Source organism: Sus scrofa, chromosome 14 (genome assembly GCF_000003025.6).
Source record: "Sus scrofa isolate TJ Tabasco breed Duroc chromosome 14, Sscrofa11.1, whole genome shotgun sequence".
NCBI lineage: Eukaryota > Metazoa > Chordata > Mammalia > Artiodactyla > Suidae > Sus > Sus scrofa.
Genome location: NC_010456.5, coordinates 55,047,739 through 55,074,574, shown reverse-complemented (window position 1 = coordinate 55,074,574; position 26,836 = coordinate 55,047,739). Strand labels below are relative to the sequence as shown.

Here is a 26,836-nt window from a genome sequence, read left to right as displayed (position 1 = left end):
CAGATCTGGGCTGCAATTGCAACCTATGCCGCGGCTGCAGCAATGTCAGATCCTTAACCACTGTGCCTGGCCAGGGATCAAACCTGCATCCCACTGCTCCAGACACCACAAATCCTGCCATGCCGCAGTGGGAACTCCTTCTTTTATTTATTCTTATTAGAAATTTAAGAGTAGAGAGGATAATCAACTGCAGACAATAAATTATTTTAATAAATAAAAATGAAATTAAAAACTTAGAAACAAATACTTTGCAAAGACAAGTAACTCACAACTCAGCAATAAAAAGACAACTTAAAAACGGGCACAGGGGAGTTCTTATTGTGGCTCATTGGGTTAAGGACCCTGCACAGACTCTGTGAGGATGCAGGTTTGATCCCTGGCTTTGCTCAGTTGGATTAAGGATATGGCATTGCTGCAAACTGGTTCCAGATGCAGTCAGATACAGTGTTGCCATTGCTGTGGCATAGGCCTCAGCTATAGCTCTGTTACAATCCCTACCTTGAGAATTTCCATATGCTGCAGGTGCAGCCATAAAAAAGAAAAAAAAAAAATGGGCAAGGATTTGAATAGACATTTCTCTGACAAAGATATACATATGGAATTCCTATTGTGGCTCAGCAGTAATGAATCCAACTAGTATCCATGAGGATGTGGGTTTGATCCCTGACCTCACTCAGGGGTTAATGATCCTGCCTTGCTGTGAACTGTGGTGTTAAGTCACAGACACCTCTCAGATCCTGTGTTGCTGTGGTTGTGGGGTAGGCCGGCAGCTGTAGCTTCAATTTGACCCCTACAATGGGAACTTTCATATGCCATGGGTGTGGCCCTAAAAAAGCAAAAAAAAAAATATATATATATACACACACACACACACACACACACACACACACAAATGGCCAATAAGCACCTGCAAAGATGCTTGATATTTTCAGCCTTCAAGGAAATGCAGATCAAAACTGAATGACATGCCATTCATAAAGATGGCTAAAATAAAATACAAGACAGAAATAAGTACTGCCAAGTATGTAGCGAAACTGGAACCATCAGACTTTGTAATATAAAACGGGGCAGCCACAATGGAAACAGTTTTGGTACTATATGACAGTTTCCAGTTTCCTCAACAGTTAGTATATGATCTACCAATTTCACTCTTAAGTACATACTCGAAAGGAAAACACATGTTCACACAAAAATTTGTGCCTGAATATGTATTCATTATTCATAGAAGCCAGATAAGTAGAAACAACTCAAATGTCCATCAACTGAGGAATAAACAAGATGAGGTATGTCCATACAATATTATTCAGGAATGGGATGAAATACTGATACATGCTACAACATGGATGGACTTTGAAACATTGTGCTGAACAAAAGATGCCAGTAACAAAAGACCATAAATCATATGATTTACATGAAATGTCTGTAACAGGCAAATCCACAAAGATGGAAAGTGGATTATGGTTTCCAGTGCGAAGAGGGCAAAGGAAACAGGGAGTGATTGCTAATGGGCAAGAGTCCTTTTTGGGGCAATGAAAATTTTTTACAATCAGATACTTGTGATTGTTGCATAATTCTGTGATTATACTAAAATGTCCTGAGTTGCACACTTTTGAATGAGTGAATTTTATGGTATGTGAGTTATGCCTTAATAAAGCTAGCATAAGAAACAGTGATAGTAATTATAATAATTTGAGTTCATACCGAGATAAACATACAGTAAATAAAGGAAAAGCTCTGGCTTACAGTAGAATGCCAATAATAAATGTAGAAGAAATGGAATCAGAAAATCATTATTTGGAGTTCCTGTCATGGTGCAGTGGTTAACGAATCCGACAAGGAACCATGAGGTTGCAGGTTTGATTCCTAGCCTTGCTCAGTGGGTTAAGGATCTGGCATTGCCGTGAGCTGTGGTGTGGGTCGCAGACGCAGCTTGGATCACACATTGCTGTGGGTCTGGCGTAGGCCGGTGGCCACAGCTCCAATTAGACCCCTAGCCTGGGAACCTCCATATGCCACGGGAGCAGCTCAAGAAAAGGCAAAAAGACAAAAAAAAAAAGAAAAGAAAAAAGAAAATCATTATTTGACAGCCATCACACAAATAAGTAATTCAGGAAAGAATCATCAATGGATGCTAAAAATACAATGAAAAATGGGATGTTTTCATAGTCTCAAAATTTTCCTACTTTGCCATGAAGAAAAGTGGCCAACACCACCTTAACCAAGTGCTCAAGATGACATTTTGTGCCTCCTGATATGACAGAGAAGACACAACATCACTTCTACGGTGTACCAGCCCAACGTGCATGACCTGAATATAATAATTAGGAAAGACCAGAAAAACCCCAAAATGAGAAATCTTCTACAAAATAACTGGTATATTTTGAGGGGCAGGGGAAGGAAGTTAGTTAAAGTTAAGACAATGAAAGACAAAGAAATACAGAGAGATGACTCTAGATTAAAAGCAGACTAAAGAGGTGATAAACCAAAAGCAATGCATGGTTCTGGATCAGAAACTCTGCTATTGGTGGCTGCTGTTAAGTACATTAGGTCAGCTGGCAATGTGTGATTAAGGTCTACACAGCAGACATCAGTATTATATAAATGTTGATCCCCTGATTTTGTTAATTATGCTATGGTTAGGTAAGAGAATAATATTATTTCAAGGAACTACATAATGAAGTATTTAGGGGTAAAAGATCATGTTGGTAAACTTACACCTAAATGGTTTATAAAATAATCATATTAATGTATACATAGAGAGGGAATGATAAAGCAAGCTTGATAGACATTAACATTTAGGGAATTGAATATAAACTATATGGGAACTGTTTGCACTATTCTTGCCAAGTTTCTCTAAGTCTGAAATTATTTCAAACTAAAAAGTTTAAAAAACATTTTTTTCTTAAAGGTAAATATAAATAATTAAAAAAAAAATTCCCTTTAGGAATGAATGAATTGGTTCAGATGTTTTATTTTTTTTTTTAAGGCAAAAACTAGATTTCCTGACAAGGTTAAGAAAAGCAAAAAAAGTTAAATGAAAAACACTTTATTACCGTTAAAGAATATAATTCATCTAGATATCAAAAAACAAAGTCTAAAATTAGTCTCTCACTAATAAGTAAAGCCTCTTCTCCCCCGCCAATCCAATAAGACCAAGCCCTGAGGTTTTCCAACTTTATGCACTCTCACCATCCCCACTCTAATGAGAAATTTAAGGTCTAGTAGCATTTTGCCTGCCCATGATAAGAGCCGACTGTAGATGCAGTTCTAATTTCCATCCACTTTTTTTTTTTTTTGGCTGTGCCCATGGAAAGCAGAAATGTCCAGGCCAGGGATCGAACCCGTGCCACAACAGTGACAATACTGGATCCTTAACCTGCTGAGCCACCAGGGAACTCTTCTACCCTTTCAGAATCAGACTATATTTCCACATCCAATCACCAACATCACTGGATAAAGGGGAAAGGGGATCTTCAAACCCACTTTAATGGCATGTACAGAATAAATCATCAGTAATCTGGCTCAAAAGGAGAGAGCTGAGAGCACATGAATTTGTGATGAATCCAAAGGCTTCAACATTAGCCTAAATTATAAAGCTCATGCATATCTAAATGTCCAAGAGAAAGCATTTTTTTCTCAATTTTTACAAATTTTACCTCTGGACAAGGCTCCACATGACAGTCTTTTATTGAACAATGCCCATCTTCTGCCCAGAAAGGACAGGGTCGCTTCAGGTTAACCTTGAGAGAAAGGAACACAATATTAGTCAGTGTGTGTCACAGTCCTGCAGTGGTGTCCAAGCATCTCTGTGCTGGGCATCAGGATGGGCAGTGAAGGAGAGCATCTTACCCTGTGGCATCTGCATAGGTCAGAAGATTAAATGACTGAAGTTTTTCAGAGACAACCCAGGTATAATAGTAATTTTTTAAAATAAATGACTAATATTAGGCCTCTGACGCTTCAAAAAGGAATAAAGGCTGGAGTTCCCGTAGTGGCCCATGGATACAAACCTGATTAGTATCCGTAAGGATGCAGATTGAATCCCTGGCCCCGCTCAGTGGGTTAAGGATCTGGCATTGCCAGCTGTGGTGTAGGTCGAACACTCGGCTCGGATCCGGCATTGCTGTGGCTGTGGGTAGGCGGTAGCCACAGCTCCAATTTGACCCCTAGACTGGGACTCTCCACATGCCATGGGGTGTGGCCCTAAAAAGAAAAGAAAAAAAGGAAAAAAGACCAAGCACACTGCTCATCTGAAGAGCCTGGAGATCATTTCAGGATGACTCTAACATCTTCCGGCCCCTCACCATCACCTCATTAACCAGGTTCTCCCACACACCCATTCTCGCAGCACATGTACGCTGAGCGCCCACTATGTATCAGGCACCATGTAGGCTTTAGCAGAAAGAGGCAGAAAAAGGACTTTCCCCCTGTCACTTACTATTTCCTAGAGGGAACAGACATTATAGATCTGTATAATTGCAAATGTGGTAAATGATATAAAGGAAAACCCAGAGTTTTGTAATGGAAAAAAACAAGGCTGGTGGATGGAGGCCCCTGAGGAAGCAGTGTTTAGGATGGATGGAAACTGGAGGAAGTGTGCGAGTGGGAAGATGACAGGGCTGGGGCAGTTCTGGGAACTGAAAACCTGACTTTCAGTGTAGCTGACTCTGAGTGGGGAAGGTAGAGGGTGGCAAGATCACGAAAGACATTTTACACGTAAAAATTCTGGATTTTCCTATTCTAAACACTGCAAGAAGACAATAATTCAGATGGACTGCCCAAGCCAAAAATCAAGGCTTTATGCTGGTTTTCACCCCTTTATCCTCTTCAAACCGTTCATCACGCACATCTCACCACATCCACTGTTGCCACCTATCCCTGGCCACACTACTGCCAGTCTCCTTGTTTCCACCACCGTCCACTCTCCACATGGGAGCCATAACCATCTCTTTGAAACAGAATTCAGAGCATGCCAATCCCTGCTCAAAATCCTCCAGTGCCTTGCCACCACCTTTACAGTAAAGCGAACTCTGCAGCAAGCTCCGCGGGGCCTCCATCGCTGGCCTCCTGCCCACCCCTGTGGCCTGTCTCCTCCCACACCCGTCCAGGCACAACAGCCTTCTCGAGGGGAACACAGCAAGCTCCTCTCTGAATCCAGGGCCTTCACAGTGGCTGTTCTCTGTGTCTGTGCTGGTGGCTCTCCTGGTCTTTTATGGCTTGACCTCCTTGCCTCTGTTCTGGCTCTCAAATATCAGCTCAGGTGAGACCTTTCTACCAGACTCTCTAAAGTAGTGCTTGACATATACCCCCACAGACTGTTTCACATTCTTTCACAGCATTTTTCACTGCTGGAATATTATTTATTTACTTATTGTCTGCATCCCCCACTATAAGGATGGGGACTTGTTCACTGTTTATCCAAATGCCTAGAACACATAACAGACACTTCAATAAATACATGCCAGGTAAAGTTATAATACCCACGTCATAGAAGAAGAGGCAAAAATAGGGAGAGACTGGCAACACGAGGAGAGTGGTCAACTTTGTCCATGAAGTCTGGAAGGCCATCTCAGTTACATGTAAAATGGGTATGACTAGAAGTTTCCTCAAGAAAGATTTCTAGGCAGAGGGATCAGGATGTGTAAGGGTAAAGACACTTAAAATCACCTGGCATGTTTGGGAACTACAGGTTCCTTTGAGCTGGTCTTGCAAACCCAGCTCTTCCCTGGCATGCCCACGGGACCTGCCAAGGTGCCTCAAACTTATTCACACCTCCCAAACTGCGCGCTTCCCTCTAGGAATCCTTGTCCTCTCAGTAAATAGCCACTCCATCACTCTAGTTCTCCAGGCCAAACTCTTGGCATCATCTTTAGCTCTTCTCTTTCTTGCCCCACATACAATACCTCTGAAAATCAGGTCACATCAAAATCTAAGCTCCTTCAATGGCCTAAAATGCCTTACACGGGCTGGCTGCCTAGTTTTCTTCTCCTTGTTCACTGGCCTTCCCCTTGATCTGCAAATACACGAAGTGCACCGTGACCTTGGGGACTTTGCTCTTGCTGTTCCCTCTGCCTAGAATCTTCTTTTTCCAGATATCCACATGGCTTGCTTTCTCATTGACTTCAGGTCTTTCTCGAATGACACCTTCTCAGTTTCCTGCTTTAAGCTGCTAAATTGTAGGCTAATGAGTTATGCAGCAACAGATAACTACCACACAGTGCAAGGAGTGGGCTAAGGTAGACACTGCAACATGCTGCTCAGATCACCCTGCAGGAATAAAGGGCTTTTGCCCCCAGCCCTGGAAACGCTGCAGGCAGCCAACCTCAGCTAGAGAGCCCTCTACCCACTCCGTCTTATGATGCCCTTCATCTCGTGGTACCGACATCTCCACTGTTGGCTCCAAATAAAACATAAGTTTTATTAAGAGAAGCTATGGAGCAACTCACAAAATTGAAAGATAAGCAGAAGAAGCATATTTGAGAAAAGACATAAATTACAGTAGGAACTGATGGGTATTCTCTTTATGATACCACCAAAATTTTGGACAATAAAGGAATGGAATGGATAGTGCAAGAGAGAAAATATAACTACAAGCTACAGCAGTCAACTGACCAGTAAACTGATGCTTCTACCTGTATTTCCCAGCTGGCGAGATCACAAGTATGTATCTGTGTTTAAAATTAACCTCTTCTCTTAGCTTTCCTTTTCCACCACTATTGTACGTGGCAAACACTGGTGGTGGTTAAATTTCCTTTCTGTTTAATTCATAGGCTGAACAGAACTACAAGAGGATTAGCTATCACCCAAATACCCCTACTTGGAGCTAACGTCATTAACCAGATCACACATTTCTCTCCTTTGGGAGAGGCTCTGGGCATATTCTGGTTACAGACAAAGTAACTGCATTATGTTGATGGGAACATTTTTAAAAATGCATGTATAAGGATGAACTCTATGTTGGCTAGTCAAGGACCACATTGTTATTTTTTCCTACTCAGTTTTCGTTTTTCCTTCTTCTGTAACATCCTCTTATTTCCCTTTGAAAAACAATATGCAAGTATGCAGATGCAAAGAGGACTATTAACCACACTGTCTTTTGGTCAAGGCGTGGAGTATGTGACCCTAACAAGACCAATTAGACCCTTTCTCCAAGAAATGTAACTCTTGTATAATACAAAACTACGGGGAAATGGTTGACTTGATCTAAAACTTTAATGGTGTCAAAAAAGAGAATGGCCATTAGTTCCTACTATAATTTCTATCTTTTCTGAAACATGCTTCTTCAGCTTAGCTTTCAATTTTGTGAGCTGCTCCACATCTTTTCTTAATAAAACTTCTGTTGTGTTTGTAAGCCAACACATGTACCCTACCTTAGGATACCTATACCGTTGTTTCTTCATTTGTAAAATGTGGAAATGTTGACCTAACAGGATTTTAGTGTAAAGATTAAATGAGATATTTATTATTCAAATATTGGAGTTTCTGCTATTGATGAGACCTATGGATATAAGAAGCAGAAGATAACAATCCCAAAAGGGAGGAGTGAAAGACTGAGGACCATGACATACTGAGCAGAGATGTGATCTGGATGTTCTGTGAAGGGATGGTCTTTGCTAGAAGGAGCACTGCCTTCACTCCTTTACCCTGAACCATGTGCAACTGGCAAAATTCAATTACTCTGACCTCTAAAAGCAACATTTTCATGTGGGTAAGCCTAGCAGTAGAAAGGAAACAAAAGCAAGCAGCTACAAATCCAGATTAAGATTTATGGATTTAGGAGTAGGAATTAGAAGAAGCTATTCTAACCTATGTGTTTTGTATGTAAGCTGCCCAGAGTAACAGACTATAGTTTGCATAGATTTCTTTTTGAAATAAATTTATGGGATCTGTATTCCTAAAGGATTCTGTATAGAGGAGGAACATTTACTTTTTTATACATTCTTGGTGCTGACAGGAAAAGGGGGTGGGTTCCCAAATTTTTAGGGCTCTAGTTTTCTTTTTTTTTGGTCTTTTTAGGGCCACGCCTGCAGCATATGGAAGTTCCCAGGCTAGGGATCGAATCAGAGCTGTAGCAGCCAGCCTACACCACAGCCACAGCAACGTCAAATCTCAGCCGTGTCTTCAACCTACACCACACCTCATGGCAATGCCAGATGTTTAACGCACTGAGCAAAGCTAGGGATCGAACCAGCGTCCTTATGGATACTATTCGGGTTCATTAACAGCTGAGCCACAGCGGGAACTCCCTGAGGTCTCTAATTTATCTTTATGCACAACTTAAAACTGCCAAAATAATGTATTTTTTTAATCCTCAAAAATATTTAAAGGACTAAGATAGCTTATACAGAATCAGGATAAAATAGAAAATCGTGCTCAATTTAAAAAAATAAACTAAAAATGAAGATAAAGAAATTATAAACCCAACTGAGTACTGACAGCAAGAACAGGCAAAAAGTACAACAGCAGCTTTTAAATGATTATTCTTTTGAATTTGCCTTATTGCTACCGCTTTTAAACTACCACTGATTATTTTGTAAAGGTTTAGGGTGAATTATTGTTAAAGAATCAATGCTGCAGTCTTACCACAGATGGCATTCTGCTTTTCTCCTCAGGCTGCTTTGCCACCAGTGAGCTACCCAACAAATGCTGCTGTGCGACTTTTGCACTGCTAACAACAACAGCACGGGACACTGTCATCAGCACAACTCAAAGCCTGCGTAGGCATATCTAGATGACAGAACCTAACTTACAAAGGAGGCTGAAAAAATACATCCTGGGCATTTTCAACTTCTATAGAGGAAGGTATCTCTGCCTCAAAACTCAAATAGAACAATGAGAAATTGCCCGGACATAAGAAGTGGGTTCAAAGTCTTAGTGTTCAAAAACACTAATGGTTTTCACTACAGTACTTTATGCATTCCAATGGTGAAGGATATACAAGGGGTGCTGAGAAGATTCTGAATGGATTTTCAAGAGTCATAAAAGTCACACCTATAGAGAGCTATCTAAAAATCTTCAGTACTGATGGAATCAAAAGTTATAACCATACCTTATAATAACGGAAATAGTCTCGTTCTTGCAGTTTTTTTATTTTGGGGTAGATTTTGAAGGTGTTAAAGTTATCGATGCTGTCAATGTCACATAGGCAATCATCCAGGACTCCGGTGACCTAGGGAAAAAATATGTGTATGTACATACATATACACACATATATATACACATATATGAAAAGATGTAAATTCTGGATGCTTCACTTCAACCTTAACAAATCTATACTATCATATATACCAAGATAAATTATTCAATTTAGCTGGTATTTGCTGATTGAGATACATAACATTAGAGCGGTCAGTTTTTACAATGGCCAATTCAATAAAAAACAATAGAAGGACTAGATATACCCATTCTAAAGAACCAGACATTCCTGTTCAGGGGTCAAAAAGAAAGCCTCTTGATGTTCTTTCCCTTGCATAAATATATATAAAACCCAAGCAGCCACTGGAACGCTAAGGCCATTTCTTCCAAGACTACCCTAGAAATCACAGGCTGAGACAATACTGCTATAGTCTTTCTTTGAGACTGCCATTTATGGAGCACTTAGTGGCAGGCATAATGCTAAGAGCATTGCATAGGTTAGCTCACTTATTCTTTAAATATCCTATGAAATGATATGATTATCCTCATTTTACATATAAGACGATTAAGGCTTAGCAAGGTTAAAATAATTTTTCCAAAGTAGAGATGAGACGTAGTCCTAAATCTATTGCATTTTAAAACACATGCTCTTATTCACAACTCAAAGTATACATTAATTGAAGGGAAACTGGTATTTACAAAGTGAGTTCAGTCCAAAAATTCCATAAAACATTCTTCAACTAAATTTAAAAAATGGGACTCATGAACATGTACAACTTGGACGAATCTTCAGGCAATTATGCTGAGTGGAAAAAAGCCAATTCCAAAAGGTTACATACATACTGTATTTCATTTCTATAACTTTTTTCCCCCTGTTTTCTTTTCAGGGCCACACCTGTAGCATATGGAAGTTCCCAGGCTAAGGGTCAAATAGGAGCTGTAGCTGCCGGGCTACACCATAGCCACACCAACACCAGATCCTTAACCCACTGGAGTGAGACCAGGGATTGAACCTTCATCCTCAGGGATACTAGTTGGGTTCTTAACCCACTGAGCCACAACGGGAACTCTTACATAACATTTTTGAAATGACCAAATTTTAGAAATGGAGAACAGATTATTGGTTGCCAGCGCTGAGGGACTGGAGGAAGGGATGGCAATTGAAGTGGGGGAGTAGGTTATAAAAGGGCAACAGAAAGGATCCTTGCAGTGAAATTTTTCAGTATCTTGACTGCAGCGGTGGACACAAACCCACACATATGATAAAGGTGTACAGAATTAATCCATAGGTACACAAATGAAACAAGTAAAGCAGGGAATCTGAATAAGATCAGTAGACTATATTAATGTCAAAGTCCTATTTATAATATTACTCTGTATATTTATAAAATGTTACCACTGGCAAAATCTGGGTAAAGGACAAAAGACATTTTGCTATATTCTTTCAAGTGCATGGAACCTACAATTATCGCAATTAAAATTGAAAAACAAAAATGGGGAGTTCTCTGGTGGCCTAGTGGTTAAGGACCTGGCATTGTCACTGTTTGAGGCTCAGGTCACTGCTGTGGCTCGGGTTCAACCCCTACCTGGGACCTTTCACATGCCATGGGTGAGGCCAAACAAACAAAAATGAGACTCAGCCTGTTTAAAGGTTATTCATGTAATCCATAGGAGGAATACACACAAAAAATGATAAAAAAAATGGGAACTTCCCAGTTGATTCTGTCTCATACTTTTTCCCTAGGAGTATCAAAGTGTCCTGAAACTCCTTACAATACAGAGTTAGGGCTATATTATCTTGAGATCAAGAAAAGGGATCATCATTGAGAATTTGGGGAGTTCCCATTTTGTAACTCAGTGGATTAAGAACCCACTAGTATCCATGAGGATGCAGGTTCAAGCCCTGGCTTCGCTCAGTGGGTTAAGGATCTGGCCTTGCCATGGCATAGGTTGGAAGCTGCAACTCTGATTCCACCCCTAGCTTGGGAACCTCCATACACTGCAGGTGTCAACGTAAAAAGAAGGAAAAAAATCCCAGAATTTTGGCTCTGAAGTTGTATATGCTTTGCTATCCTTTTTACTAAGATCCTGTGATAACACTACCCAATTTCACTCCATCGCTCTGGGCTTACTGCTTATAAAACTTCAAATTCTAGGTGCCCTAAATTGGAAGAAAAAAAGTGTCTCACCAAAATTTTTCAAAATAGAAATCAGAGAGGAAAATGAAATAAAAGACATCCAAATTGGAAAGGAAAAAGTAAAACTCTCACTTCTGCAGACGATATATTATACACAGAAAATCCTAAAGACTTCACCAAGACACTGCTAGAATAAACAAATTCGGTAAGTTGTAGGATACACAAATAGTAGACTGCTGCATAGGGCAAGGTCCTGGGGCTGCAACTGGGGAATGTCCAGGCTTCTGAGCTTCTCTCCCAGCAAGTCCATGTGTTCACCAACCTGGATGCTCGTCAAACCTATTTTAAGAGTCTTCAATCAAGAGCACCTCTCCCCATCCTGGAGGTCAGTGGGTGGGGCTGGAAGTTCCAATTCTCTCAGCACTTGGCCCTTCTGGAGGAAACTCTGGACCAGACTCATCCTGAGGCTATCTAAGGGCTCCCACCTAACTCACCTCATTAGCATACACTCAGGTCTGACAGAAAGGGGAACTCCCATTTCTCAGGAAAATCCATAGGGTTTAGGAGCTCAGTGCCAGGAAGAAGACATAAAGATCAAATATATATTTTGGATTATACCACACTGAGTGAGAGAGGAAGTCACTGGAGAGTTTTAACCAGAGGCTAAAAGGAACATGGTGCTCGAGGTGAAGATGAAGGGTTAATTTTTTATATTGCATGGTCAGGGAAGGCGACAATTTAGGTAAGTGGACATGGTGGATAAGGGGACGCTTAAGTAGAAACCTAAGAAAGTGCGCGAGTCATTTAAATACATGAGAAAAGTGTGTGAGGCAGAGGAAACTGCTAGTCCAGGGGCCTCAATGCAAGAACACATTTGCCGAGTTCCCGCTGTGGCTCAGTGGTAATGAACCTGACTAGTAACCATGCGGTCACGAGTTGGACTCCTGGCCTTGATCATTGGTTGGGGATCCCACGTTGCTGTGGCTGTGGTGTAGGCCAGCAGCTACAGCTCTGATTCAACCCCTAGCCTGGGAACTTCCATATGCCGAGGGTTCAGACCTAAAAAGCAAATGCAAACACACACACACTTGCCATGTTTGAGGAACAAAACGGAGATCAGCTTGGCTGTAACATATGTTTAAAGAGGAAGAGCAGATCTAAAGGAAAAAAAAAATCAGGAATTCGGTTCCTGATACATCAAGTTTGAGATATCTATTAATTACCCAAGCGGAGATGCTGAAAAAGCAGTTGGATAGATGGATGAGAGCTGAGAAACACAGTCTGGAGAGTCAGTTATATAGATGGTATTTAAAGCCAAAGAACTAAATGAGATGACCAAGATAAAAGAATACAAGATCTGAACCCTGTGGTTCAATGATTAGTGATCAGGGGCAGAGGAGGAACACACAAAGAATTCTAAGAAAGACACACCTGCAAGAAGAAAGGAAGGAAATTAGAAAAATATAGTACCCAGGAAGAAAAGAAAAAAAAAAAAAGTATTTCAAGGGCAGTGAGTCATGAGTTGTGAAAAAAAAAAAAAAATCTGCCAATAGTTTTTAAATCCTAACTTTACCAAACTATTGGCTTTAGCAGTAAGGAAGTTTTTAATAATCTTGACAAGAGCAATTTGGAGAAGTGATAGGGCCAAAAGTCAGTCTGGAATGAGCTGAATGACTGGAATAGAAAATTTAAAGTTAACCCTTTTGAGGAGTTTTTCTATAGAGGGGAACAGAAAAATTAAGCAGAGTCTGAAGAGAGAGGTGGCTCAAGAGAGAACTTTAAAACAGTAAAATTAAGAACACTTCTTTGGGAGTTCCTGTCATGCACAGCAGAAACGAATCCAACGAGGAACCATGAGACTATGGGTTCGATCCCTGGCCTCACTCAGTGGGTTAAGGACCCGGTGTTGCCGTGAGCTGTAGGTTGCAGATGAAGCTCCAATCTGGTGTTGCTGTGGATATGGTGTAGGCTGGCAGCTACAGCTCTGATTAGACCCCCTAGCCTGGGAACCTCCACATGTCCCATGTGTGGCCTTAAAAAAAAAAAAAACACACACACACAAAAAAAAACCTTTTTTGTTGTTTTGTTTGTATCCTTTTTCGGCTGCCCCCCAGGCATATGGAATTCCCAGAGGGCCAGGGATCAGATCCCAGCATACAATGCTGGATCCTTAACCCATCATGCCTGGCCCAGACTCAAACCTGTGTCCTTGTGCCCCTAAGACACCTCGGACCCCACTGCGTCACACTGGGAACTCCAATAGCACATTTTATGATGAGCGTAACAGTCTGTTAGGGCAGGAAAAATCAATAATGCAGGAGAAAAAGGGAAGGTTTGCTCAACCCATGGCCTTGAACTGGAAAGGAATGGGACCAAAATATAAGTAGAAGGATTGGCCTTTGACAATGGTACAAACAGTTCATGCCGGTAATCTACAGGAAGTCAAAACACGTGGGTCAGGAGTTCCCCATTGTGGTGCAGCGGAAACAAATCTGACAAGGAACCATGAGGTTGCGGGTTCAATCCCTGGCCTTGCTCAGTGGGTTAAGGATTCAGCATTGCCGTGAGCTGTGGTGTAGGTCGCAGACGTGGCTAGGATCTGACGTGGCTGTGCCGTAGGGCAGCAGCAACAGCTCTGATTGGACCCCTAGCCTGGAAACCTCCGTAGGCCCCAGGTGAAGCCCTCAAAAGACAAAAACAAACAAAAACAACGTGGGTCAGAGGCTGGTAGGTGAACAGATGTGCATTACTCTGATTATCCCAACTTTGCTGGTGAAGTAGGACGCTAAGAGTCGGGATGGAAAAGGAGGTGTTGGAGGATTAAGTAGAAAGCAAAAGACATAAAATGGCTGTCTAATTCAATAATCATTTTTTCTGCTGGGTATAATCCACCCATCGAGTTGCTCATTTCTAGAACTTCTATTTCATTATGTTTTAATCTCTTTGGTCATTCTTTAAAATTTCTTGTTCTTTTTCATATTTTTGAAGTCTTTCAAAACATTTAGCAGTGATTTTAAATTATGTCTGATATTTTCAAAATCTAAGGTCATTACAGGTCTCTTTCTCACAAATTTTGAATACCTCAATTGTGGTTCCTTGTGTGTGTTCTGTGATTTTTTTTTTTTTTAGCTGTTACCTTATTATTCTTGGCACTCTAGCTTCAGGAATTCTTTAGGGCCTGGGCTGAAAATAAATCCCTCCACAGGGAATGGATGTTTGCTTTTACCAGTAAACTGGGAGCATACCAACTTGACTACTATAAATTCAACTTTCCATTTGAAGTTTTCCTAGCACAGGTGGCATGAATTTGCCCTGTATAAGGGCTGGCTCATGGTTACAAACTCTCAAGGCAGTTTTTTTCCCCCCTTCCTCTAGCAGGTTTCTTTACTTTCCTTTACTTGTGGTGGGTTTCACTTCTCAGTTACTCTTATGTTGAAGATATAGCTCTTTGGAGCCCAAGCTTTATGGTGGGGCCTCCTTTCACTTTCCTCCCCTTGGGCAGACACAGGCTTTATTTCTGTCCACTCCACTCCATGCATGGTTGGTAAAGCTGAAGGTTTTCAGAGTTTGGGGAAAACCCTCACGGTAATGGGACTGAAGCAGCACTGTTTTGGGTCTCAAGGTTCTGGCTTTCCATCCTGAGGGATGTGATGGCTTCCTTGATTTCCTGCCACCTCAGAAATGAATTTAGAAAGATTTAAAAATATCTGACTGAAATTACTTCAAAGAAAGATTAACTTGTCTTATCACTTGTAGGCACTATGTTTTTAGTTCCTACAGTTTTGCCATACTACAAAGCACATTTGCATTTCATTTATAAGGAAATGGGGTATGTGATGTGCAAATGTCTATAATTTCATGTGCTTAGAAATGATTTTAGGCTTTCAAAGTGAGATAATATTCAATATATTCATCTCAACTTCTTGTGAATAGAAGCATTTTTGAGAAAAACTGAATTCTTTCCTTTACTCTTTACTGTTTCTCTTCCAATTTAACATGTGAAAGAGAAGTGAAAGAACTGGCTTAGTTCCATCTTCTTATTTTCCTGGGTCTCCTGCTTTATTTCTATACCACAAAGAAGCAGGCATACAGAGATGCATTGTAAAGACCAGAAAGAGGCCTGCTGGGGTTCCAGTTTTATCTTGTTCACTTACTTAACAAGTGTGATATTAATCATGTGAGCTCTCTGAACATCAGTTACCTCAACAGCCCCACAGATGTGTCAAATAAAATGAGATAATATATATTTAAACATGCTGCAGATTAAAGTACTATTTAAAATATGATCAAACACTATAGCAGAAAGTACCACTGGAAACAAAACCCATATGTATTCCTTTTTTTGAGGATTGTTTGGCACCAGGTTACCTTGAATATGCACAAATCTTTTAACTGTTGAACTGTATATATTCATTTGGGCATAATGAAATTTAACTTATGCATTTTCACTTGGACATAATATTTAAAGTATATATGCAATTATAAAAAATTAATATACATAATTAGTGCTAGGAATCTAAAATGATGCTTCTATATTGGTGATGAACTATACAATTAATACATGCTATATAAAAAGAAAAATGAGAAAAATCTCATTTTAGAAAAATATCCCAATGACTCAAAATGAAAGAGATTACTAATAACTAGAAAGTAATTTTTCCAAAGACAATTCTCAACATTCAAAAAAAAAAAAGATTTTCCCTATCTCTTTCACTGCTTCCAAGAGGGGTTAAAAGATAGTTAAAAAGGATAACTGCATTAGTTTCTTGTAAGGCTGGTTTAAAATGCTGATTCCTTGGTCACATCCAGATCCATTCTATCAGAACCTCTGGTAGTGGGGCCAGAGACTCTGCATTTTTAACATGCTCCCTAAAGCCAAAAGTTTGCCACTTTTATCAAATCATTCATTCACTTACAAAACATTCAAACAGGGACATAAACAAGATTCAGGCATTCTGGGATTCGAAACAGCATAATGCCATGGGACAAGTGTCTGAATAAAGTCAGAAAAACATGTTTACACGGTTGCAATCTGAGTTACCTTCAATTTTATTTAACAACCAGCATTAATTGCTTCAAATGGTGGCTCCCCTCATTATCCGGTCACCTGAGACACTTTTTTGTTTTCTGCTCTTAGCAGCTTTGCCACTTTGCAGCAGGTGCAGAGAAGGCAGCACCTGGCAGAGGCTTATTCTACTGTATAAAAAAGAAGCAAACACCTTAAGGCAAAAGCTTCTAGTGAGCTACCCCTCCGATTTCCAGCATATTGAGAACGCTTCTGTAATACACAGCTCACCAAGACCACTCCCAAACTGTAATTTGCCAGCCATCACTTCACTGCTGATAGAGCTACTGGCCAGACACAGTCCTCAGGTCTCCTAATCGGGGTCACCTGGCGATGCTACTTAGCAGACCGTACAAGTTGGGTAAAACACAGCGGTCCTGAGCAAGGGGGAAGCCCAGGGACTCTATGGTTCAAAAGTAAAGGAAGTTTAAGGGTCGTATCCTCCCGATCCGCTCAGCTCTGGCAAGGCCGCGGGGTCTGTCCCTCAACTCGCCACCTGCCCTCCCTGCTCGCTCCCAAAGCCGCCGCTGCGGTTTCCATTCCCGTCCTTATCTCCCGCCACTCTCAGCCGCTTAAACATCAGAGATAAAAACGAAAACACCTCAGGGTACCGTCACCATCTTCCTCTTTTGACTACCATTACCCCATGAGTGTCGCCATCCCCGCACACCGCAGTCGGTTCGCAGACGCTTCCCGGGCTTGACAATCGAGGTCCAGCCCCCGGTCTCTTCCGTTCGCCAGAAGCTACCTCGGGGTCCGGCTCCGGCCCCCCGCGCCTCAGCCGCGGCCCGTTCGCCGCCGCCGAGGGGTTTCGGCCGGGTTCCGCGCCCCGCCATCACTGGGGCTCACCTGGGCCTCGACGACTCTCGGGAGGAAGCTCAGGGTGACCAGCAGCTGCACTGCGGCCGCCGCCCCCTGCCCTGCGCCGGCCCGCTGGACCCCCAGCTCATGCTGACCCTCCCTTCGCCGCGGCCGGCCGGGCCCCTTGGGGCCGGGGAACGGCGGCCGCCCAGGAGACCACCCAAGAGGACGGCTCCGGGCAACCGAGAGACTCCAGGGTCAGAGGTCTGCCCGCCGTTCGGAGGCAGGAGAATGCCTCTCTAGCACCCGGCTGCTGTAAACGAGGCAGGAGAGCCCAGCGCCCCCACTTCATCCCCAGGCGGCCCCGCCCCCGGCTTCCCCTGCGCTCGGCCACGCCCCCCTTCAGCGCGAGGCCTTATGGGAGTTGTGGTCCAGCTCGGGTGAGCTGGAGCCTCTGGCCGGAAGGCGGGGCCGGCGCCTGAGGGACCCCGGGAACTACAACTGCAGACACCGCTCCGCCTCCCGGGAGCCTCGGGCTCCACGGCGGCCAATGACGCGAGACCACGCGGGCCTCCAAAACAAGAGGCGGTGCTGGCGGGTGGGGTGGAGCCCCCTCCTCCGGCAGTTGCTCCAGGAAACGGGGCGGGGCCTCCCTGCGTCGCGGTCCCCTGACACTTCATGGCCGAGGGGCCCCAGCACTCGCCGGGTATCTACGCAGATTAGAAATGAATGACGGGGGCTCCTCTTTACATCTCGGGCGCTTTTTTTCTCCCATTCATTTTTCTGTAGCTTCTCATCTACCGCAGGTGCCTGGATGAACCCCCCGCGATTTGGGAGATGGCTTGTGCTCCTCTTGCATTTTATATACCCCAGACGTAGATGTCGTCCTCTGCCACATCCAGCTCCCACTCCTCTGTTGACACATACAAACATAATGCACGCTATTGAAGTATGGGAACACACCCAAGTTTATCAAAATATGGGAATGGGGATGAACGCATAGAAAAATTTGGAGAAATAGACTTGGGTTCAGCTTCCACCTCTAAAACATTCTGTTTTGTTATATGGCTTTATACTTAACCTCTCCGAACCTCAATTTGTCCGTCTGCAAGATAAATAAAATAATACCCACTTCAAACATTGTTCTAGGATTACCTAAGATTATGTATATATAAAGGGCTTTGTATGGTGCCTGGCGCAAAATAAATGTTCAATAGATGAGAGTTGCCATTAGTTTTATTAATATCCTTGATTTCCAGTAAACTAGTAATACATCACCTTACATTTATATAATGTGTATTAGTTTCCCATCACTTCTATAACAAATGATCACAAATTTAGTGGCTTAAAATAAATTTATCTTACAGTTCTGTAGGTCAAGAGTCCAAATTGGATCAGAAAGGCTGCATTCCTTGCATCGGCCTTGTCTAGGGGATAATGTTTCCTTGCCTTTTCCAGCTTCTAGAGGCCACCTGAATTCTTTAGCTCATGACCATGCATCATATTTTCACATCTTCCCCGCCTTCTGCTTCTTTTGCCACATGCCTTCTTTTTCTAATGGTAACTGTTTCCCTCTTGTAAAGACTGTTATGATTACATTGGGCCCACTAGGTAATCCAGAATAATCTTCCTAACTCAAAATCCTTACCTTAATCACATCTGTAAAGTCCTTTTTGCCTTATAGGGTAACATAACCGGTTCTGAGGATTAAGGCATGGCCGTCTTTGGGAGGCATTCATCAGCCTACACATAGTGCTTTATATCTTTCCATGCACTTTCATAATTGGCTGTGCTGAGTATAAAAATGAAAATGCAGGATCCTGGCTCAAAAACTAGCAAGAATTTCAATGCAGTGACAGCAGAGCATTAAACCAAGGGCAGGGCCCTCTGAGCACAGGTCTCCGTGCCCTGTCTGTCCTTTTCCTCTTTAGTGATTCCTTCTTTTCTGCCTCCAAACATGTATACCTCTTCCTTGGCTTAAAAACAAAAAGAATTTTTACTTGATTCTTCCAACTACTTTTCGATCTCTCCTCTTCTTTTCTTTGCCAAAACTTTATTCTCTTTTTGGCCGGCAGCATGTGGAAGTTTCCAGGCCGGGGATCAGAACAATACACAACAGTGACAACACCCGATCCTTAACCACTAGGCTCCCAGGGAATTCCTCTATCTTCTTATACTATATTCTTTTTAATGGCTCTCTCAGTTCCTTTGAACAGGCCTTGATAAATAGTTGTTGATTGACTGGTTAACATTATTTAGAATCTGAATTTCTCTTGAGGACATCTATCTCAGAACAAATCCTAAGTATAGTTCCCCCTGGATGTTTCCTGTGGATAGCTGGGAAATGGCTTCCTTGGACTGGACATTTCTGGTGAAGGCAGTAACATGAAACTTGCAGCCTTTCTTTAAGACAAGTGGATTACAGTTCCTTAAACAAAGGTGTATTGGGGGACTATTAAAAAAAACAAAAACGAAAGGAGTAACAGACTTGTTAGCAGACCAGGTGAGCCCGATGATTGGAAATCTATTCAGGAGTTCTGGTGTTTTCTCAAGCACTATTTGAAATATGTATACTGGGAGTTCCCATCATGGCTCAGCAGTAGCAAACATGACTAGTAGCCATGAGGACCTGCGTTCAGTCCTTGGCCTCGCTCAGTGGGTCAGGGATCCGGCACTGCCACGAGCTATGGTGTAGGTTGCAGACACAGCCCGGATCTGGCGTTGCTGTGGTGTAGGCCAGCAGCTGCAGCTCCGATTAACCCCTAGTCTGGGAATTTCCATATGCCATGGGTGCAGCCCTAAAAAGACAAAAAAAAAATTATCCATGAAATGTGTATAGCTAACAGTTGTTGAAGCAAAGGCTGAAGAATTGTCTTGAGTAGGTTACTGTAATGCTTAAGAGACTCTGTGAATTAACCGACTGCACTAAGTATTTACATTTCCAATATATCATCAAATTGTTTCTTTGATTTTTTGTTTTTGTTTTTGTTTTTTATGGCCACACCCAATGCATATCAAACTTCCTAGGCTAGGGGTGGAAGAAGATCTGCAGCTGCTGGCCTATGCCACAACTCACGGCAACACGGGATCCTTAACCCTGAGCAAGGCCAGGGATCAAGCCTGCATCCTCATGGATATTAGCTGAGTTCATTACTGCCGAGCTACACTGGGAACTCCTCTTTGATGATGTTTTTGTTTGTTTTTTTGGCCTGGTTAACTTGTGACTTCTAATGAAGGAAGAAATTGTTCATGAATGGTTCTAGATAAAAGTCAAGGTAATGGGGTGGAAATATAATAATACCAGTAATTTTCATTCTTGAAAGCAAGCTGAATTGTGATTAATGAACCTGCTGAATAAGGACAATCTGTTGTGTTTAAACAACTGTATTTGTAGATAGTACTGATGTGTTAACATTAGCCACAGCTTTTTTTTTTTTTTTTTAAGTGGATTTCCACCTGTAACTTAGTTATAAAGGGAATTTTTGCTTGATGGTAGGATTTCTGAATCTTACTGAGGGCATTTCTTGCCATTTCTTTTGACGACAGGGATTAAAAGTAATCAAAACAAAAGGACTTGGCTGGCCTTTGTCTTTTTATTCATTACCTGCCTGAGCACTCATTGCTTTTCTCTAATATTTACTCAGCTGTGACCCTCAAGTATTTTCACTTAATGGCATTAAACCTGATAAGCTTAAGTTCGAATTTCCATTTCTAAAGGAGTTTACATGGTGATATATGCACTTTGGATAACTCTTTTATATAACAAACATATTATGGGATTATGCTAGAAGTTAATACATAATGTGATTAGGGGAAACCTCTGTTAAATGGAAATAATTGGGGAAAACAAATCATAATTCTGCCGATTTCATCCTCCCACTTAATTCCTATAATGCAAAAGACTTCACGCAATCACGAAGTTCATTGTCACTTCCTGCACATTGAGACTGTGTAGGCTTCTATCAACTTTCCAACTCCGGTCCACTCCACAGAGGATCCAGGGCACCCCACGGTGAGGGCGAACACAGAGAAAGAACATTGACACGCCATAAAAAACGAACATCCCAGAGAGTGGAGAGGGCAAGGTCGTGGAGATGGAGAGACTGCAGGAGGGAAAGGCAGAGGAGGTCATCCATGGTCATTAAATGCCTCCTGGAGGTGTTTCTGCATCAACCCAGACTGAGTTCTTCCTTCTCGTCAGTCTGTACCCCCAGCCACTGGGAACCTCACAAAGTTTAGTTTCTCCAAATTCAGTTGCTTTCTCCTGAGTCCAATCAAGTGGACTATATACACATAGCTCAGTCAGCTGCTTCATCTTTGTGCTCCTGCTCCACCAATGGCCACATTCCCACTTTGTACCCCCTTACTGTCCTACTGCCCCTTTCCCCAAGCCCTTCCCACAGTAGAGAATGGTTTGCATTGTCCAGTCTCAGTTGGGCTGGAACCTGACTTCCTGTGCATCACTCTGTCTCTCTTGCCAATATTTTGACTCAGATTTGGATTCTCTTTGGCCTTAACAGAATCGCATACTTGCTGGTTTCCATTTTGTATTATTTCCTTTATTCTGCTTAGGGACTTGTTGTTGTTGTTCTTTGTTTTTATTAAGGTAGAGTTGATTTACAATATTGTATTAGTTTCAGATATACAACATAGTGATTCCATTTTTTTTAAATAGATGACACTCCATTTATAGTTATTATAATATATTGGCTCTATTCCCTATGCTCTGCAATGTATCCTTGCAGCTTATTTATTTTCAATAATCTCTCATAGATACACATTTCTCAAGGATCTTCTCCTACTTAAGCAGGACAACCATGTTGCACTGAGAATATTACATAAAAATCCTGTGCTCTTTTCTGGGAAAAAAAGATGAACATAACACCTGCTCTGCAAGGCTCTGTAAATCCCCCTTACCTAATACCTCTTAGGACTGGAATCCCAGCAGAATTCTTACTGTTTGTGACAATTGTCCACAGTCACTCACAGAAGCAGGCTGAGCCACCATACTAAATTTGCATTCTTGGGACCCTTCCAGTCCCCCAAGAATGAAATAAGTCATTCATGCCCCTCCTTTCTTCCATCATTCCAGGGATTCACTTTCCATTATGCTATACAATAAAATCAACCAGCAATTTCTTAGAAAATACTACCTATTTTCACCAGCTGGCAGCTGCCACCAGGTTAAAAAACCATCTGAAAACCCAGAGAAAATATCCACTTATCTCAGAGATTGCAATTACTTGAGGGACTCTTTCCCCCAAGTTTTCAGGTTCTGCTTTAAAAAATGTCTTCAAATCTGATGCACCTAGTCTGTGACACTTTTTTCAGACATCCTTGGATTCATCATACAACTAAATTAGAGTGATTCTTCACTGCAAAAAATAATTTACCAAAGAAGTAAATGCCTGCACTGTAGTTTTTTAATGGCCTTGGGTAAAAATTTATCAAAAATGACTCTAAGTTTTCTAATAAGAAAACAATATTTTGGAAATTAATAGTTGCACTTATGCAAATACTTTTGTTTATACCTGCAGGCTTTGTGAAATCATTTTTTAAAAGACTTTATTTTTTGAGAGTAGTTTTAGGTTCACAGCAAAAGTGGGCAGAGGAGTTCCCTGGTGGTCTAGTGGTTAAGGACTTGGCTCAGAGTTGTCACTGATGTGGCTCGGGTTTGATCTCTGACCTGGAAGCTTCTACATGCCGTGGGTACAGAGAAAATGGGCAGAAAATAGAGTTCTCATATACCCCTGTCCACCACATGCACAGCCTCCCCCATCATCAGCCTCCTCCAACACAGAGAGTGGTACATGTGCTTCAACTAATGAACCATCACTGACATTGCAATATCACCTGAAGTCCAGAGTTTATATTAGGGTTTACTCTCGGTGTTCTACATTCTATGCGTTTTGACAAATGTATAATGACAAGTATCCATCCTTAGAGTATCATACAGAATAGTTTCACTGCCCTAAAATCCACTGTGTTCCACCTATTCCTTCTTTTCTCCCCAGTGAAGTCATTTTCTAGTAAACTTACTATCCTGAGGTTTATGTTACAAATGAAAAAGTCTATATATCAGCCAGAAGTCATTCTAACCATGCAGATTAAAACAAAAATGAAACATCAAATTGGGGGGATTGTCTTTTTTTAGGGCTGTACCCACAGCACCTGGCGGTTCCCAGGCTAGGAGCCTAATTGGAGCTGTAGCCCACAGCCACAGCACCATGGGATCTGAGCTGCGCCTTTGACCTACACCACAGCTCACAGCAACGCTGGATCCCCAACCCACTGAGTGAGGCCAGGGATCACACTCTCAACCTCTGGTTCCCACTCAGGCTCATTTCCACTGCACCATGATGGGAACTCCCTCAGATTTGTTAACTTGTAATGATCTCTCTTCACTCCGTCTGCCTCACATGCTTTTAAGAGAAAAAAAAAAAAGATATGTAATTGTGTCCAGTTATCTTATTAAATATTAATGATTATTGATTCAATCTTCTGACCAAAATTGTGAGCCAGAGGGAGGGATTTTAAGTCTTCTGGCAAACCTAAGAACGAAGTCAAAGACAAGAAAAGCATCTGCTGCACTGTCAAGGTTAGGGAAGAAAATGAAGAGTCAGGACCTCCCTCAGGTAGCTTTGGGGAGCACCCTACAATTTAGACTTCACACATCATCCTGCACACTTACCTGTGCAGCAACCGGTGCTTCAGACCAGAATTAGCTTGGTATTCTTTGCACCTCAGCCTGCTGCACAAGGTACTTAAATGCCACCTGTGTTTCCTCATTTTGTATCTACATAAAAGCATAACTCTGATTTTTTTGGTGGGGGGCACACCTGCAGCATATGGAAGTTCCCAGGCCAAGGGTTGATTGGAGCTACAGCTACAGCCTACACCATACTTGCAGCAATGCTGGATCCTTAACACACTGAACGAGGCCGGGTATTGAACCCGTGTCCTCACAGAGACAGCATCGGGTCTTTAACCCACTGAGCCACAACAGGAACTCCTGATTTATATTTTTTGAGTAACAGCTGAACAATCTCTGAACTGTCCTGAAAAGTAACATTCAATTCATAATCATTTAAAATAGAAACCTACTGATGTGTTCTTGCTTGTTAGTTTCCTTGATATAGAGTTATCTATAAAGTAGTTACTTCCCTTGCACTAGAGTTAAGGAGATGGTGGACACACACTTAGCAGAGATATTCTAGGGGAGTTTAAGCATCAAAGGAGCAATGATTTTTAAGAGTTTTTCAATCCTGACTTTCAGTGCTCCTAAAAAACAGAGAGCTATGCCAAGCTTTTTGCAATCAACCAACAAAAAGATCTTTTCCAACATATTTTAGAATTATCCCTCCCCATTTTCAGTATAAGCATCGATATGAGCAACTCAGTAAATGACCCATTATCCCACATTCCCACGTTTCATGGTGTGAACTGGAAAGTAGTTATAAATTGCAAATTCAATGAATGAAGCTATCAGCAGCCATAGTTTACCACTTTTTGAAACAGACTAGACCACAGATGATAATGCTCAGGAAATAGGAATATAGGGTACATTGAGAAAAAAATAGCAAGAAAAATTTTATGACTCAAAGATCCAAACTAAAACAATAGCTGGTGTTTAGATGAAGGGAACTAATTATTGTGGGATTATTCATAAATGTCCTACAATCCTCAGTGACAAAAAGAACCTTGTGAGCAGTTACGATGATACAATGGCCCTGGCTGAGGACAAAATCATGGTTCCTGTTGAGTTTAACCAAAACAATTTACCAGAGACAAAGAGGGAAAGCGACCCATGAATGACCTTTCTGGTGTCCAGGTACCAGGAGAGTACTGAGGGCAAGCACTATATAATTGCCGTTGAGACTCAAGAAGTAAAATATAGACTCACAACATAAGTATAATTTTGTATAGTTTGTTATCCAGTGATTAATGACTTTATCTCTTGGTCCCAATGCCACATTCTCAGAAACTGCTTGAGCCAGGTACTCATTCCAGAACCACCAGATCTGTATAAACGTGAATGCTTTTGTCTGAACCGTATAGATGAAAGTGGGCAGTTGCCAGAATATTTAGGAGAGGGTCAGGGAGTAGGGGAGTTTAAGCATCAAAGGAGCAATGATTTTTAAGGTTTTTCAATCCTGACTTGATTGAGCCAATACTCAGGTTTCTTGGAGGATCTGTTTATGTCAGCTATTATTATTACGATAAGGACTCAACAGAACTCATTGAATACTGCTGACATGAAGGGGGAAAAAGAGTTGTGAGCAGACAGCCTAGTTCCTCAATAAAAGCCTTAAATGGCACAGATATTTTAGTTTCCCTGACCTTGTTATAAAACCAAAACACGTGGTGGTGGCAGCTCTGCTAATGCCCGGAGGATTTGACGTTAGCAGGGATCATTGCAACAGAATAAGTGGCTAAAGAGGATCTGTAAAACATAAGCCTTGGTATATTTCAACAATCCTAAATAAACTTGTCAACTGCTAGGCCCTTCCGTTCATTAAGTCAGTTTCTCCAGCGATGGCCAGAGCATCAATCTCTGTAAATTCTTCCAACCTGGGTTTGTGGTCTGGGATAGGATTGTCATTTGCACTCATCTTGTATGCATCTTCATCACAACAAAAGACATCTGAAACAAAAGATCAAATATCATTAGTGATTACCCTTGGCTTCATTTTCCTCTCATGTTGGGCACATGAACATAAACAGTAGCAAAAACAATCACTAGTGTTTTTTACCTGGTGGAGGACAGCAGCTCCCCCTGGGAATGAGCACTGCAAAAGCTGCTGAAGCCTCATCATCTCAACTTTCTCTCAAACCCACTTCTTTGTGGCTCAGCAGGAGGCTTAGCAGAGACTAGGTTATAATCAGTGGAGGTACATTTGCTTTGCTCCACTTTGAGATTTTTCTATGCATGTACCCTATACCGTGCCTCTATTTTCAGGGTCTTGATTAACTTTCCTTAGTGCCACTTCCCTATGAATCTGCCCATCCCCTCCATCCCCCGACTCCTATCCCCCGCCCCCAGCTTCTCCAGAGGAAAGGAAAGTAGCCTCTCTTCAAAGCAGCTCTTCAGGTTGGAGAGCTCTGATATGATCAAAACAAAACGAGGTCTTACTCTGAGGAAGAAGCAGCAGTTCTAAACTTATACGGTGAGGAAGATATTTCAGTCCACAAACCAGGAACCGAGGAAAACAAAAATATTAAAAGGGCTAAGTGAGGGTGTTCCCGCTGTGGCGCAGTGGGTTAAGAATCCAACTGCAGTGGCTCAGGTCACTGCAGAGGTGTGGGTTCGATCCCAGCCCAATGCAGTGGGTTAAGGACCCAGCGTTGCTGAAGCTGTGGCACAGGGCACAGCTGCAGCTTGGATTCAATCCTTGGCCTGAGAACTTCCAAATGCCATGGGTGCAGCCATAAACGAGGGGGGCAGGGGCTAGTGAGGAGGTGCCTCATGGCTCAGTGGGTTAAGGATCTGGTGTTGTCACCACTGGCTCTGGTTACAGCTGTGGCATAGGTTCCATCCCTGGCCCAGGAGTTCCGCATGCCACAGGTGCAGCCCCCGCCTCCCCCCAAAAAGGACTAGTGAGTTGAAAGCTGATGATGAGTAGAAAAGAAAGGAAAGTTGTGCTTTCCGTAGGGCAACTGTAGATAATGTTACTGGGATTATTAGGCTTAGCCTACA

General features: G+C 42.0%; 1 protein-coding gene across 1 annotated transcript in view; it reads right to left on the bottom strand.

Moving 5' to 3' along the window:
• The window catches only part of ERO1B (endoplasmic reticulum oxidoreductase 1 beta), a 65,427-nt gene extending 47,608 nt beyond the window's left edge, over nt 1–17,819 (bottom strand). Inside the window, exons 1-4 of the mRNA XM_013981626.2 lie at nt 17,446–17,819; nt 17,188–17,389; nt 9,050–9,169; nt 3,657–3,740 (exon numbers count right to left, since the gene is read on the bottom strand). Coding sequence (XP_013837080.2) covers nt 3,657–3,740; nt 9,050–9,169; nt 17,188–17,389; nt 17,446–17,819 — 780 coding nt within the window. The remainder of the gene's footprint in view (nt 1–3,656; nt 3,741–9,049; nt 9,170–17,187; nt 17,390–17,445) is intronic.